The 15,378-nt window shown below is 51.6% G+C and overlaps 1 protein-coding gene across 5 annotated transcripts in view; it reads left to right on the top strand.

Annotated features, from left to right (window-relative positions):
- SH3PXD2A (SH3 and PX domains 2A) overlaps positions 1-15,378 on the top strand; it is a 229,114-nt gene that overhangs the window by 80,317 nt on the left and 133,419 nt on the right. For 4 of the 5 annotated variants that reach the window (XM_032423478.1, XM_032423479.1, XM_032423477.1 and 1 more), the window contains exon 3: positions 6,931-7,006. In XM_032423478.1, coding sequence (XP_032279369.1) covers positions 6,931-7,006 — 76 coding nt within the window. Of the gene's footprint in view, positions 1-6,123; positions 6,368-6,930; positions 7,007-15,378 lie in introns of those variants that run through there. The other variant, XM_032423480.1, reaches the window with a different exon arrangement.

The raw sequence follows: 15,378 nt of genomic DNA, 5'->3' as shown, positions 1-15,378 counted from the left end.
TAAATCTTAAAAAAAAGAAAACTTATGTCCACACAAAAATCTGGACAGGGATGTTTGTGGCAACATTTTTCACAATCACAAAAACTTGTAAGCAACCAAGATGTCCTTCAGTAAGTGAATAGATAAATAAACTGTGTAATCCAGACAATGGAATATTACTCAGTACTAAAAACCAAAACAAACCATCAAGGCATGAAAAGACTTGGAGAGACCTTACATGCATGTGAAAGAAGTGAAAGAAGCCAACCTGAAAGGGCTACGTACTGTATGATCCCAACTGTACGACATTCTGGAAAAAGGGAAACTACGGAGACAGTAACATGATGAGTGGTTTCCAGGGGCTGGGGGGAAGGGGATGAATTAGGCAGAGCACAGAGGATTTTTAGTGCAGTGAAACTATTCTATGTGATAGATAATAGCGATACATGCCATTATAATTTGTCCAAACCCATAGAATGTACACCAAGAGTGAACCCTAATGTACACTATGGACTTTGGGGGAGAGTAATGTATCCATGGTAGTTTCATCAGATGAAACAATACACCACTCTGGGCTGGGACTGTGATAGTGAGGGAGACCAGGAGTGTGTGGGATCAAGGGGCATATGAGAACTCTCTGTACTTTCTGCTCAGTTTTGCTGTAAACCTAAATCTATTCTAAAGAATGAAGTCTGTTAAAGAGAAAACAACTTAGTACAAAGCTACAGAATCAAGATGGGGTAGTACAGCTGGAAGGATAGACATATGGATCAAAGGAATAGAATTGAGAGTCCAGGAATATCTTACATGTTTATTGTGAACTGATTTTCTATAAGGAGCACCAGAACCGTTCAAGGGGAAGTGTGCTTCCTCTTGGGCAATGAGATGAATTTGAACCAAAAAATCACAAAACAGTGTGTGAAGTACTGTAATGGGGAATACAAACCAGGAGTGCTGTTAGAATTCAAAGTAAGGTGGTGGTGAGCTTCATCTGGAATGGTCAAGGAAGGGTTCCCAGGGCAGATGGCACTTGGCAAGGCCATTGGTTGAAGAAGGGAAGGGGGAAGTCCATTTCAGGCCACAAAGGATGGGAACTTTAAGAAAAGCCACGTGTATTTTTATTTCTTGTCCCTCTCTGTCTCCGTGATCCTCTGCTGTGTCCCCAGCCTCTAGCCCAGGGACTGATACGCCCTCAGCCAGTGGAATGGACAAACCAGTTCTGAGGTTTCCCTTGATCCCTCATGGTCCCCAGACATACTGGGTGGCCTTGTGTCTTTTTGAGGGGGATTGCTGGGTTAGGGAACCCACTTCTTGTAGTAAAGTCCCCTTCGTTCCTGAACTGGAAATGGTGACGAGGATTAAGGCTTGAGGGTTGGAGCCCCACAGCAAGAGTGGCTGGGAACTCCACCCTCTCGGAAGGGTGAGGAGTCGGCCTCTTGGGTTACACATGTGCCCCAGCTGGGCTCGGGCCCACCCTTCTCTTTCCTCAGCGTTTATTGCTGCTCAGCCCTGCCCAAGAAGAACTGCCGAGTCAGCTTTCTCTGGCTGGGCCGGCTCTTGGGGCTGAGCTGCTCTGTATCTCTCACAGTATCCACCCCTTAGATAAACAGCCCACGTGTCCTCTGCACACTGCGGAGTTCTGATGTGGCTACGAACAGCTCCATTAGCCAGATGCCTCTCTAAGAAGGACCCTGGCAATGGGCCCTGCTTTTCTTCCAGCTGAGTCAGGCCCTTGCTGGAGTGACAGGGGAATCCACTTCCTGCCTGAAGAGGTGGCCGCAGCAGAACTGCAGGCTGGGCGCAGGGCCTTCCTGCCTCCCTGGCCACGCACCCGGGCCTGGGCAGGCCTCTGCATGAGGCAGCCTCCTCGACCTTTCCTGTGAAGTTTTTATCGCTCAAACCCAGCCCTGCAAACTGAGCACCACCCAGGCTGCAGAACCACTTTGCAGCCTGCCTGGCTTCCCGGGTCGGGGGGCATTTGGGCTGCGTATCCAGGGCCCCAGACGTTTAGCCCATCACCCGCCACTCCGCCCTGCTGTGTGTGCACCAAGACACTGAACCACGCAGCTGCGAGAGCCCCGCATGCTGAGTAAACTCAGCTGGGCCACCTTTGCTTGGTTTGCTCTGAAGTCTGAGCCAGGGGATTTGCTTTCGTTGAAGGATGACCTATAGGCAGAGAAAATGTCACCAGCGGCTGGTTAGTGGCACTTCCTTATCCCGTGGCCAGTGGGCCTTGGGGATGACAGGGAGGGCAGATGCTGAGGCTCTATGGGCTCAGCCCTGCTGGTCGGGATTAGGTGACAGGTGTGGCTGGACTCAGCCCCTGAGGGCTGGGGGTGGGGGGATAGGGAGAGGAGGGGTGCAGGCCAGCTGGGTACTCATGGCTCTGGAGAGGACCCATTGACCCAGTACTCTCAGCAGATGGGCTTGTCTTGGCCTCAGGAGGGCCCAGACAAAGCCAGAGTGGGGGAAGAAGAAAATCTGTTACAGAAGGAGGAGGTGGGAGAGAGGCCAGCTGTAAAGCATCCTCCAACAGGCCTTTTGAGGGAAAATTCAAATCTGTGGGGCTATCAGATGACCCCTGCCTTCCAGGAGACACGTGAACCCGTTGCAATTCAGAGCGTTCTTTGGCAGGGAGGACCCAGGGAATGTGACCATCACTGCCAGGACAGAGCTGTCTTCATCTCCTACAGGAAGCCTTCCCTGACCTCCTCCTTCAGCAACTTCAGGATCCTGTGCATATGTGCTCACCGTTCCCTGTCACTCCAGAACTTGCTTGTCGATCTCTAGCTCCACAGCAAAACTTCACGAACTTCCTCATGAGGCCCAGGAAACTGCATTTTTAACCAACACCACCCCCCAAAGATGATTCTGGCATGTGCAGACTTGAGACTACACTTTGAGAACCATCTTGCCCTAGAACAGCCTCTCGAACAAAAATGTCATGTGAACCCCATACGTAATTTAAAATTTTCTAGTAGCCACTTAAAAACGTCAAAGAAAACAGGTGAAATTATTTTTATTTTTTTTTTTTTTATTTTTTTTTTATTTTTTTTATTTTTTTTTAAAGATTTTATTTATTTATTTGATAGAGCTAGAGAGAGGGAGAGCACAAGCAGGGGGAGTGGCAGGCAGAGGGAGAGGAAGAGGCAGGCTCCCCACTGAGGAAGGAGCCCGACGTGGGGCTCGATCCCAGGACTCTGGGATCATGACCTGAGCCGAAAGCAGCCGCTTAACTGACTGAGCCACCCAGGCGCCCCAGGTGAAATTATTTTTAAAAGTATTTTTATTTAACCTGATAGATCCAAAATGTTATCATTTCAATATACAACCAATACAAAATTTGTTAATGAGATGTTTCACATTTTTTTCATACTGAGGCTTTGAGACCTGCTGCATACTTCACACTTACAACACATCTTAATTTGGACAGGCCACATTTCAAGTGCTCGACAGCCACGTGTAGCTAGTGACTGTCACGCAGACGGAACAGCCCAGAGCTGTGTGGTGAGTATGAGCCACGGGTCAGCAGTTCCAGCATTGCCTAGGAGCTTGGTGGAAATGCAGGTTCTCAGGCCCCTGCCTGGACCTACTGAATCAGAACCTACATTTTCACCTGTTGGCAGGTGCTTCAAATGCACGTTGAAGGTGTGAAGCCCTGCTCTACAGCTAGATTGTGAACTCCTTGGTGTAAAGACTATGATTTATTTCTAGCATCTAACGGAGGGTCTGGCATCTGGAAGGCACATAGCAAATGTTTTTAGAGGAAAGGGATGAATGTGTGAATCCTGCCTGCCCCTACCCACTCCTGTTGGTCCCTCATTCCCTGTGCACTATTCGTGAGAATCTCAGAATCTGGGGTCTGAAGAACAATACAGGAGTTAGAACCTAACTCCTTCGAGCACCAACTTGGAAAAGTCTCACAGCTTGTTGGGTACGGCTGGCCACCCTCTTTTGGGACAAGAATGGTTGTTTTGTTTTGTTTTGTTTTAAGATTTTTAAAATTTATTTGAGATAGGGAGAGAGAGTGTGTGTGCACACGAGTCGGGGAGGGGCAGAGGCAGAGGGAGAAGCAGACTCCCCACTAAGCAAGGAGCCCAATGCGGGGCTCGATCCCAGGACCCTGAGATCATGACCTGAGCCAAAGTCAGGTGCTTAACCAACTTAGCCACGCAGGTGCCCTAGGACAAGGGCGGTTTGATGAGGGCAGACTACTCCACAGCAGGACACATTGCTGGGCCTGGCTTCCTTCTCAGACATCTCTGTACTCATCCTCAGAAATTCTATGGAGCCATTGCTCAGAGATCTTACGCCTGGCTTATACATGTTAGTTAGCCATTGATTTATTCTCAGTCTTCTTCTAGAGAAGATTTGAGGTGCCTCTAAATATGCGTACATTCCAACAGAATGAAACAAAAATGGAAATAGTATTAAGGAAGTGTGCATAGATGCACGGATAGGGATGTTCACTCTAGCACTATTACATAGAGTAGAGAAAAGTCAGAAACAACCTAAAAATCCAACAGTAGGACAGTAGATAAATAAACTATGGCCCATCCAAACATTGACATTCCGTGTCACAATTAGGAGTGCTAATATGGAAGTATTCACTGACATAGAAAATTGTTCATTACATAGTGTAAGAGTATTGATGAGCTCATTTTATTTACATGCATGGACGAATGTCTGGAAAGGATATATACCCCAAAAACATTAATGTCACTTTTTCCAGGGGAAGAATTATGAGTGATTCTTACTCTTTTTGTTCATCCACTGCTTCTGTGATTTCTGGCTTTCCCCTCAGAGAACATAAATTCTTATGTAATACAGAAATGAAATGTACAAAACAGAATATGGGTGAGGAAAATGGGAAAAGGTGAAGACGGGAGTGCTATTCTGCATTGAATTTGTTTGAAAATGCATTAATTAAAAAAAATATCCTAAGCACAAGTTCATAGTGTTATGGCCCAGTGGGTATATTTACATGAAGCAGGCAGTTATTAAATGTTTGAGAGATGGACTTATAACATTAGGGTTTGAAAACTCATGAGCCAGCTTTTGTTAAATTTCAGTCTGTACTCAGGAAGTGAAAGTTAATAATGGTGCAGTCTCTGCCTTGTTTTGAATCGAGTCCGACAATGACCCACCCTTCACGTGTGGGCTCTAAATAGCCTGTGCATGTTGGGTAATGATTGTGCAAGAGAGAACCCTAAAATCATGTGTTAGAGCTGGGTGGGTGGGTGCGTGGATGGGAATGCGTGCAGGTGCGCACACACCCGTGAAACCTAGCGCAGGACTACCTTTCACCACCTTCAATGCCAGCTAGCACTTTGGTCCCAGCCTCCATCCTAGGCTCCTACTTGGTCTCCCTGCTTCCACCCTCCGGCCCATTCACGATGCTGAAGCTAAGCCATCCTCCCCGTGATCTGGCCCACGTCTCGGATCTCACTTCCTGCACCTCAGCCCTTGCTCACTCTGCTCCACAGCAGCTACCCCGGCCTTTTCAAGCTCTTCTTGCACTTCCCATTTCCCCTGCTGGAACATTCTCCGCCCTCCTTGAGGCTTGCTTCCCCACCTCCTGTGGTCTCTGCTGAATTGCCATCTGATTCCTAAGTCCTTTCTCAGCACGCTATACAAAGAAACAATCTCTATTCTGCTCCAAAACCTTCCCCGACTTCGTTTTTCTTCATAGGTTTTATCAATACATATTTATGTGTTTACTGTTTGTCCCCCTCCACTAGAATGTAAACTCCCTGAAAGCAGGGACTTTGTTGCTTTTCTTCTTTTTTTTTTTTAAGATTTTATTTATTTATGAGAGAGAGAGAGCGCATGAGCGGGGGGAGGGACAGAGGCAGAGGGAGAAGCAGACTCCGCGCTCAGCAAGGAGCCCGATGCAGGGCTCGATCCCAGGACCCTGGGATCATGACCTGAGCTGAAGGCAGACGTTTAACTGACTGAGCCACCCAGGCACACCTGTCGCTTTACTGCCATTTTCTTGGTGTTCAGTGCTCCAAGTAGGTGCTCAATAAATATTTGAAGGAATGGACTTCAGATATCATGTGACTGATCTTCCTCATTTGACCAAGGAGGTGCCAGAAGCCCTATAGAGAAAGCTTCCACGCCTTGCCAGGGTCACACAGCTGGGGCAGCAGGGCTAGATCCTGCCCTGTCCATTCTGCTCCTGCTTCTGCCTGTGGCTTGGAAGGGAGATTAACCACACACACAGGGGCCGTGGCCTCGTCCATCCTGTCTCCGGCGTGTTTTTCCAGCTTATACAGAATCTCAGCCCAGAATAGCAGAAGGAAAAAATAGTTGTTCCTCCAAAACCCTGGAAACTCTTCCGATGGGTCTGTCCCTGGAAAAACAGCAGCAATCTCAGGGTGGGAAGGTAGGAAATGGAGGAGGGGTCTTACAGCAGTGGGCGCGGTGGGCTGGGTTTGGTTTTACAATTAAAATAACATCTGGGTCTGTTTCTGCAGAGCGGTTCTGGAAGGTGGGTGGTCTGTCTGAAGTATCAGGTGGGGCCTTCCCCTGTCCTGGCCCAGGAGGGTGTGAGATGGCCAGTGGCTAAAGGGTTTACCCAGCAGATGACGTGTGAAGGAAGGTGGGCCCAAAGAAAGTTCTGGAAACCCCACCTACGGAATGCGAGAAAGCCTGCTGGTCTCTCCCGAGGCCTCATGAGGGGGCATCTTCAGACACTCCCCACCCCGCCCCCATGCCTCCATGCCTCCTTGAGATTGTTCAGACACCCCTTTGATGCGTCCAGAGCTCTGGCCTCCTCTCTCTCATGCCCCATGTGGTTTATTAATCATCTGTGAAATGAGGGGTTGAGGCGCCACTCATCCAGATGAGGGCAGTGGGGCCCTGAAGCAGTGGCGTGGAGTGGGGAAGGGACTCTGAGGGCTGTTCCAGTCTTCTGAATCCTATCCCTCTGTCTGTCTGGCTTCTCAGATGCAGCTTTTGGATAAGTTTCCCATTGAAGGTGGCCAGAAGGACCCCAAGCAGAGAATCATCCCCTTCCTTCCAGGTAAGCTTTGGATGGCCCCACTATTGGGATGGGAGGCAACCTGGGGAGAAGCATTTCTTAGGCCAAGAAAAGGCTGGCTGCTGGAAATTCTGGGCAGGGTGGGCCTACGAATCTACATCCTAACAACTCCCCAGAGAAGGGGAAGCCCCTGACTGTGAAGGCCACTGCCCCTACAGGGGCCTCTCCCACCATTCCCAGGCCACCTCTATTGGCCATGTAACTTCTAAGGAATTTCTTAGGCACTGGGACTTAGGCTTCCTCTTCACGGAAAGCACAGAGAGATCAAGTTCTTCTGTGAAAGGATGAAGAACTCCAGGCTGAACTTTTCCCACTAATCCCACTGCAATCATAGACACCCTTAAATTGAGCACACTCCCCATGTCCGATTTTGGATCCTCCTGGCCCGTTACCCAGCCGAGGCTCCGGAGCTTACGTGACACAGCCTGTGAGTTGGCAGGGTTAGGATTTGAACCCATGTGTCTGGCAATAAGGGCCATTAACCACTGCGCCATTTGGGAACATGTTTACAGCAATTGGTTATGTGTAATTTAGAGAAAAACTGCCCCGATGTGTCCTAATCTGCTATTGCTATGATGTTTTAAATTGGTGTACGGTTTATAGCTTACAAAGTGCTTTTTTGTTATCATATACAAATCTCCATGCTGAGGTGTGTATTCTAATTTCTGCTTGGGGGATGAAGATGTTGGGAGTTCAGAGATGTCAGGTAACCACTCATAAAAGTGGCCAATCTGAGGTGTGAACCTTGGTCTTCTGCTCCAGTCTGGGCTCTTAGCCCTGAACCTGTGGGTGATGCTGCCTCCTGGCTTCGGATCCTCTGCCTTTCCCCAGGCCATGGAGCTGGGCCGGGTCACAGGGGGCCTCACCCCCATTATTGCTGGGCCCCGGCAATGGCAATCAGTGGGACCTTTGCAAGAAGCAGGGTCCTTGTCTCATTAACTCTCTGGCACACCTTCACCCCATGGTCAGCACCTGCTTGGTGACTTGCAAACACACATGGGGCCCTGCCTTCAGAGAGTGGGTCCTCTCTGAAAGGTGCTCCTCACACACCCCCATCTGCTAAAGCGGGGAGAGACAAGAGCACACATTGCTGCCTGTTCTCTGAGTCTTATGCTAGAATTGGAGAGAATTAATTTAGTGACGAGGAAAAACTTCCATATCCCACAGTTTGGGCAAGATTGGAACCAGTCAGTGAGGGTATAGAGAATCTCACCCCTGTGCTTCTTCCATGAAGGCAGAGGACTACTTCTCCATCCCTGGCCTAGGACTTAATGTGGGGGGACTTTCATACCCTACCTGGCTTTGCACTGAGTCCTGAGGGAATTTGGAATGTCCAACACCCAGGTTTGTGTGACCTTCGATGTTGCCCCAGTACAGTCCAGATGCTCTGCCCAGCAAGGGCTTGGGAGCCCAGCTGGGATGCTGTGGACACAAGTGTCCCAGAGCCAACATGAAGCCAGCATGGCGCCCTGGTATCAGGAGTGGACTTGGCCTTGGGGGCATGAAGGCTGCCTGTTACCTCGAGAATGATGGGCTTTTTCTCCCACTGGTGGCCAGTGCTCCAGGGAAATATCACCTCGTCATCATACGGACAGCGGGTATTTATGAGGGGCTCAGCCTGTGCCAGGCTGGGACTCAGTACCTGGGGCTGGGGGCTGGGATGGCCTGGTGAGCCAAGGGGGGATGTAGATTTGTTTCCTTCATCTAAGGAATCCTCAAGCTACTAGGAGAGATGAGAGTCAAGACCTGCTGCCTAATCAGGGAATCAATGAAGGCAGGATGTGACCCTTTCTACCACAGTGCAACTCTGAGTGTGTTTGGAGTGTGTCACTGTGGGCTGAGGAAGGCAGCAAAGACCTCCTGAAGGAGGGGCGCCTGGAGCTGACCTCCAAGGACGGGAGGGCTTGGACCGTGCGGGGGAAGCACAAGGCTTCTGTCCTGCTGCTACCAAAGCCCAGCGTCTGGGGCATCACGCTGCCTGGTTTCCCCCCCTGCAAAGTCTGGCTTTTATCAAGTGTGTTACCTTCTTTGTGCCTCAGTATTCTCATCTGGAAAATAGGGATGATAATAGTATCTACTTCATGGGGCTGTTGCCGGGATAAAACGAATTAATACATTACAGGGGCTTAGAACTGTGGCTCACCTCTAGCAGGACTTAAATAAATGTTAGCCCTTAAGGTGACCAATTCCTGACACGTGCCTAGTGTTTCACACAGCACGCTCACACGTGTACTCTCACTTGCTCCTCCCAGTGAGGTTATTATCCCCATTTTACTGGCTAGGAAACTGAGGCCAAGGGAGGCTAATAGACTTGCATGGGCCACACAGCCAGGAGGTGTAACCAGCACCAGAACCTCTGGCCAGGGCTTCCCATGAGCCATCTCAGGGGAGGATACCCCAACAGCTGCTGCAGGACTGGGGCCCTCTCTGAACTTCAGCTTCCTCTTATAGGCTTGTGGTGAGGATGAAAAGAATTCATGGGAAGCACTTTGCACAGTGCCCATCCCATAGTGAGTGCTCAGTGAATGGCAGTTTTAATCAAGTCACCTGCCCCCATGCCGCCCCCAACTCCTGGGAAAGGCCAGCCCAGGACCCCCTCCAGCCCCAACGTGATGGGACCTGGGCACAGTGTGTGATATTATAGAGAGGAAGGAGGTTGACTGGCCCCCATCCCATCCAAAGGAAGTTTCCTTTCCCCTGTTTTGCTGTTTTTCTCCTCTGCCCGCAGTGGGGTTTTCTCTCTGATGCTTCTCTCTTGCTCACTCACTTTCCAGGACTTCAGAGTGGGTGCTGCTGGCCATGTGGAATCCCACCCTGGGGGCTCCCAGGCCTGTTCCTGGTTTCCCCCTGCCCCCTAGAAACTTCCTAACCCTTTCATACTTTACTCACTCCCTCACTTGAACGGAAGGAAAATAGAAGCCAACAAGATCGGAACCAAGCTAGGGAGAGCCGCCTGGGCATGAGGGTTCCCAACCTGCCCCAAATCCGGGATCGAGGGGGATCCCCCAGGAGGAGAGGGGAAGGGAGAATGGCAATGATGAATGTTTCCTATCTTAGGTCAGGGTCCCTAAAAGCAGAGCCTGAGATGAGGATTCTTACACAAGTGACTTGGGGGGCCGCTCTCAGGTGAACATCCTAAGGCAGTGAGAGAAGCAGGACAGGGCAGGGGAAGAAGCCCAGGGTGGGCTCCAGGTTGTCCCATGGTAGGAGACACCTTGAGTACTCCCCATAGGTCATCCTTTGTCTGGAAGCCGCCCCTCCCCCAGAGGGCATGCAGTGTGGGCTGAGGGCTGAGGGCCTGCCTTTGGAGAAGGGGCAGCCATGAGCCCCCAGCACCAAACACTCACAGCAGTGAGAGGTGGGAGCGTGTGCTGGTGAGGGGGTTCTGGGCCTCGGCCAACATCTACTGGGTTATCTAACACCAGTTAAGTCTCTGTTCCTACCTACCTGCCTCTGGGAAGGGTGGCTGAGGTCACCTCCTGATTCCCTCAGGCTCAGCCCTGGCAGCGTGACTCAGCAGCACCTGAGTCAGCTGCCTTCGCTCTTAGAAGCTTCGGGAGGGCTAGCAACCGGCCTCGGGAACAGCTCTGCCAGCCCTTTGCCTTGCCTGGAATTTTGGAGCAAGGAACACCCAAGGGGAGAAAGCTGAGAGCACCAATTATCTCCAGAAGGGTCTCAGTGTTAGCTTCAGAGGTGCCGGGATGTGATGAGCCTTTCCGCGGCCTGGCATCTGGGGGATGTGTTTGGAGTATTACCCAGCTGCTTTGCTTTGGCCTGCCTGGCCACAGGCTTGGGCAGGGGGCTCATAGAAGTTTGACTGGCTGGTGGAAGTGATAGAGAAAAAGCAAAGGAACTAAGAGAAAAGAGGGAAACCAGGGCTTCATAATGTTATAAGCTCCCTCATCTGCCAGTCAAATCCTGGCCAAAAAAAAAAAAAATCCCACATGTGAGCCATAAATCTTAGGATCTAGGACACAGGCTTGCGGTATGTCTGGGTGGTGTCTGGTCTGAGTTCAGGGTCAGCCTGCCGGTTGGAAGAGTGGTGAGGGTCTGGGGCTTCTGTGGCCAAAGGCAGAGGACCCATCCCAGAAGACTGAGGGTCCCGCAGGACGGCTGGAGTGGGGGTTGGGGCAAGGACAGCTGGGAGCAGGGTCAACAAGGTGAGGACAGAGAGCCAGTGCAATGATCAGGCCAGTGGTCTGACATTTGCATATCAGTCAAATCCTGGATGAGGTTTGTAGGGGAACTGTCCTCAGTGAGGGCCCCCCCCAACCCAGTTGTTTCCCCAGGTCTGAACCTGCTTTCTGGGCCTAGGGGTGAAGATCCACTATGCCCAGGCCCATCCGTGTGTTTGTGAGTCCTGCAGAGCCCACAGGAGGGACACGGAGGAGTTATGACCTTCATGTGGGACAGGTGCTTCTCTCCAGCAAGGCAGCTCTGGAAGGAAAACCCAAGTGGTTTTTCAGGCAGGAAGAGGCAGAGAATTATGCCAGGGCCTGATGCCCCAGGCGTCGGGGGGAGGAGAGAAGGGGAAGGTACTCCGTCCTGTCTCACATTATGGGAGAGTGAGGCAGGTCCCCCCTGCTGTTTTTGCTGACCTTGGAGACAAGGCCCCTGTCTACTCCTCCCACATTTCTGTCACGGCGCTAGACACATAGTGGCTGTTTTATTAAGACCCCCTGGTTGATCACGAATTGGGCATTCTCCCTTAGGTATGAGCTCCCTTTTATTGAGCTCCTACTGTGTGTCTGGCCTTGTGCTGGACACTCTACAAACCTTTTCCCCAGTCCTCACTGCAGGGTGGGGGGCATTATCCCATTTGAGAGAGAAGTCAAGTCACTTTCCCCCACCCCTGGGCCAGTAGGTGGTGGATCCGGTGTCCTTCCTCCACGGCCTGCACCTTTCCCTGGGCAGGAAGGAATTACCCCCGCCAGCCTCAGCTAGAAGCTTTCCTCCACCCACCCTGTTGCCGCCACATCCCCCAGGCGAGGGACCTGGGAGTTTCTGCCCGAGGACCCAGCACCCCAGCGGTCCCTGCAGCTGCCATTGCTGTCTTGTGCTTCGGGAAAACACTGTGTGGGGCAGGGAGGTGCCCTGAGCCTCGTGGGGACTCAAGTGACCTGTGAGGGCTCTCATTCTATTGAGTGCCTGAGGTCACTGCAGCAGAGGAATTGATTTGTTTTTTCTTCACTTAAACCGTTTAGTTTATTATTATTTTAATATGACCACAAACAGGATAGGCCCAAGGCTTTCAGAGCACTGTCTTCATTTAATTATGAGTCTAACGAGATGACCTGTTTGGTTCCCTAAGTCATGGCATTTTTTTTTTTTTAACTTTTTATTTTGAAATAGGCTCCCAAGACATTGCAAAACGACTAGGCACTCTACATTCCTCCCCTCCCAGTTCCACCGCCACACTGCAGGGTAGGTGGCGTCGTTCCCGGTTCAAGGAGAAGTCAGATCACTTTCTGCCGTCACAGAGCCACTGAGCGGGGCACCCGTTGGTCAGCTTCTCCCAGTGGTAATGTCGACGGTGACTACAGGTCATGATCAAAGTCAGGAAACTGATATTGGCAAGAGTCAGTTACCTAAGCTACAGACCCGAGCAATTGACTTTTCTTGTAAGGGGTTAGTGAGTGTCAGTGGGCAGTGCTGGTCTTTCTGAAGGACACAGAGGTTAACAGTTGTCCCTGAGAAGCTCCACTCCCAGGCCTGACCTCTTGGCATTTCCACCTCCAAGAGAAAAGCAGAGGTGAACCTTGTTTTACATGAAGGCCTATTCCTGACAACCCCTGCAAATTCAGTCCTGTGGGACAAATCACACCATCCTTTAGGGGTCCTAAATACGATTCTATTTAAGAGTCATGGGATCCATCCTTTTGCAAAGCAGAGCACTGCTTTTTTGGGGGGGGGGGGGGGGGAATCTTCTTTCTGTGATTTTTATATGTTTTGATAACTTGGGACTTCTTCTGAGCTTGCTGGACACAGGACAGATCTGGAGCATGGGGTTGGGCAGCAGCATTGACCCCAGGAGGAGCAGAAGAACAATGGTCAAGAACTGCTAAAGATCCAAGACTTTATCCTACCTATCTGCAAGCCAGCCAGTTAGCTTAGCCTGCTTCCGTGAGTGCCAGCAGAAAATAGGAGACTCTGAGTCAGACAAAAGACTTTCTTAGGGCCCATTTGCACCAGTTCCCATTGCCTCCAAGTCCCCTGGGGGTGAGCCGTGGGCCCAGATGAATGGCGGTGGGTTACATTATAGGAGAGAACCCAGACCTTAGGGAGACCACACCTCTTCCTGCGTGCAGGAAGCAAACCCACCCAGTTTGCTTTGGAGAGTCGCACTGTCTTTGTGTCCCAAGGCAATATGCAGACCTGCTGTTTACTCCAGAGCAGGATACTACCTCTCTCCTCTAAGCTGTTTCTTCACAAACACCTCTGAAAAGACAATTCAGAACAAAAGGCAGTCAGTGCCTTGTCGACAGGACATGCAGACATGCAGGAGAGCGGGGAGATTACCTCACCAGTGTATCTTTTGCTTTCTGGGGTCTCCTGCTTTTTGGAGGGGCGGACAGAAGTGATGTTCTTTAGGACAGCGGGCCAAGCACGGTGGGCTCCGCAGCCACTCAGGGCAGCCTACTGTTTACATAGAACTTTCTGCCTTTTTTAAAAGACTGTTGTGGAAAATCCATCTCCTGTTGCCCATCCTGGGATTGGAGGAGATTTCCTGTGTATCCTGAGTGTGTCAGTCCAAGGAGGCTCCCTGGGAGGAAATGGCCATTACAGAGTGAAGTAGACTGTGGAGCTAGCTGCTGATGCAAAAAGCAAACAACCGCGGCCAGGGACCGAGGCAGCTCAGAAGCCAGGCGGCGGAGCAGAAAGAGGGGAATTCACCCTGCAGAGGCCGCGAGGTTCCCTCCCGCTCACAGGCGGTCGGTGTCCCTGTGCTGCCTGGGACTGGGCCTCTGAGCCTCTAGAAGGCCACTTCATCCCAACAGCTGAGTCAGTCCCACCCATAGGCATTGGGGCTCCTGGGTTGACGGGTCCCAGAGAAGCTGGATAGCTTAGGGAAGCAAAGTGAACCATAACCGAAGTAGGTGCTGCCAGCCTTGTGACCTGGTGCGCTCGGAGGTGTGTATTTTTAGACAGCGGCACGCTCGGTTCCTTTGTACTAGCTCACCAGTTTACATACCGGCCCCTCCACAAAGAGGCGGTTTGGAGCCACAGGGCAGGAGGGTGCTGGGTGAGTCGCAAGCACGGCGTCCGGGGCCTTCCTCCCCCTGCGCCCCCCAGGGCCCTGCGCGGCAGATCCGGTGTTTGTTCAAGCACAGAAGGAAGCAGGGGGAAGGGATGTCTTTAGCTAGAGCTGGTCCATGGCTGTGGCGTGGGGCACAGCTGGCTCTCACTCCCAGGGCTGGAGGCATTTCTGTGTGTCTGCGCCAGGCGCCAGCCCGGGAGAGCCCTCCGCACAGGGCCTCGGAAGCCAGGAGGGAGGCAGCCGCTCGCAGCCCCTGAGGGAGAGTGCCCGAGAGGTTTCTGAGCCTCACTGATGACCTGAGTGGCAGGGAAAGACAGACCTTCTCCGTGATGGAGAAGGACAAATAGGGTCTGCTGGTAATGCCAGGGTTTTAAGAAGATCGACAAGATTATAGGCCTAAGAGGCGCTCTGTACTTTCCTCTAACCTCCCCTGGAAGTGCTGGGTCCTCTCTCGCTGTAATTACTGCCCCCATCCCAAAAGTCATTCTCTCACTCTGTAATCTGGGCTGGTGGTTCTTGGGGGCCTGCCGGTGGCCGCTAGTCCTGAACACTGCGTGAAAGAGCTGCATTCACTCATTCCTGCCGTTGGGATTTCTTGAGCACCTACTGCGTTCCAGGCCTAGCCAAAGACATCCCTTCCCCCTGCTTCCTTCTGTGCTTGAATAAACACCGGATCTGCCGTGCAGGGCCCTGGGGGGTGCAGGGGGAGGAAGGCCCCGGAGGCCGTGCTTGCGACTCACCCAGCACCCTCCTCACCTAGGCACTGGTGAAGGCGCTGAGGGCAAGGCAGACCGGGCCTCTGCCCTCAGCAAGTTCACCTTCCAGTGGGGGGGTCAGAAAGCAAAGAAATGAGCAATTTCCAATAGTGATAAAAGGGCCAGAAAGAAAAATAACCAGGTGTCGGGACTTGGGGCATGAGATTAGTGGCCAAAAAAGGCCTCTTTGCAGAGATGACACCGAGCTAGGCATGGGCAGATCAGGGATTGGGGTGCCGGGCTGAGGGGACAGCAAGGTCAGTGACCTGAGTGCAACCGAAGGTGTGCATTTGAAGACCAGCAGGAGGATGAAGCCTGTGGGGGACGTGGGGGGCCGGAGT

The sequence above is a fragment of the Phoca vitulina genome, unplaced genomic scaffold, assembly GCF_004348235.1.
Source record: "Phoca vitulina isolate PV1807 unplaced genomic scaffold, GSC_HSeal_1.0 scaffold28, whole genome shotgun sequence".
NCBI lineage: Eukaryota > Metazoa > Chordata > Mammalia > Carnivora > Phocidae > Phoca > Phoca vitulina.
The sequence above is the reverse complement of the archived record's forward strand: the minus strand, read 5'-3'. Positions and strand labels throughout refer to the sequence as shown.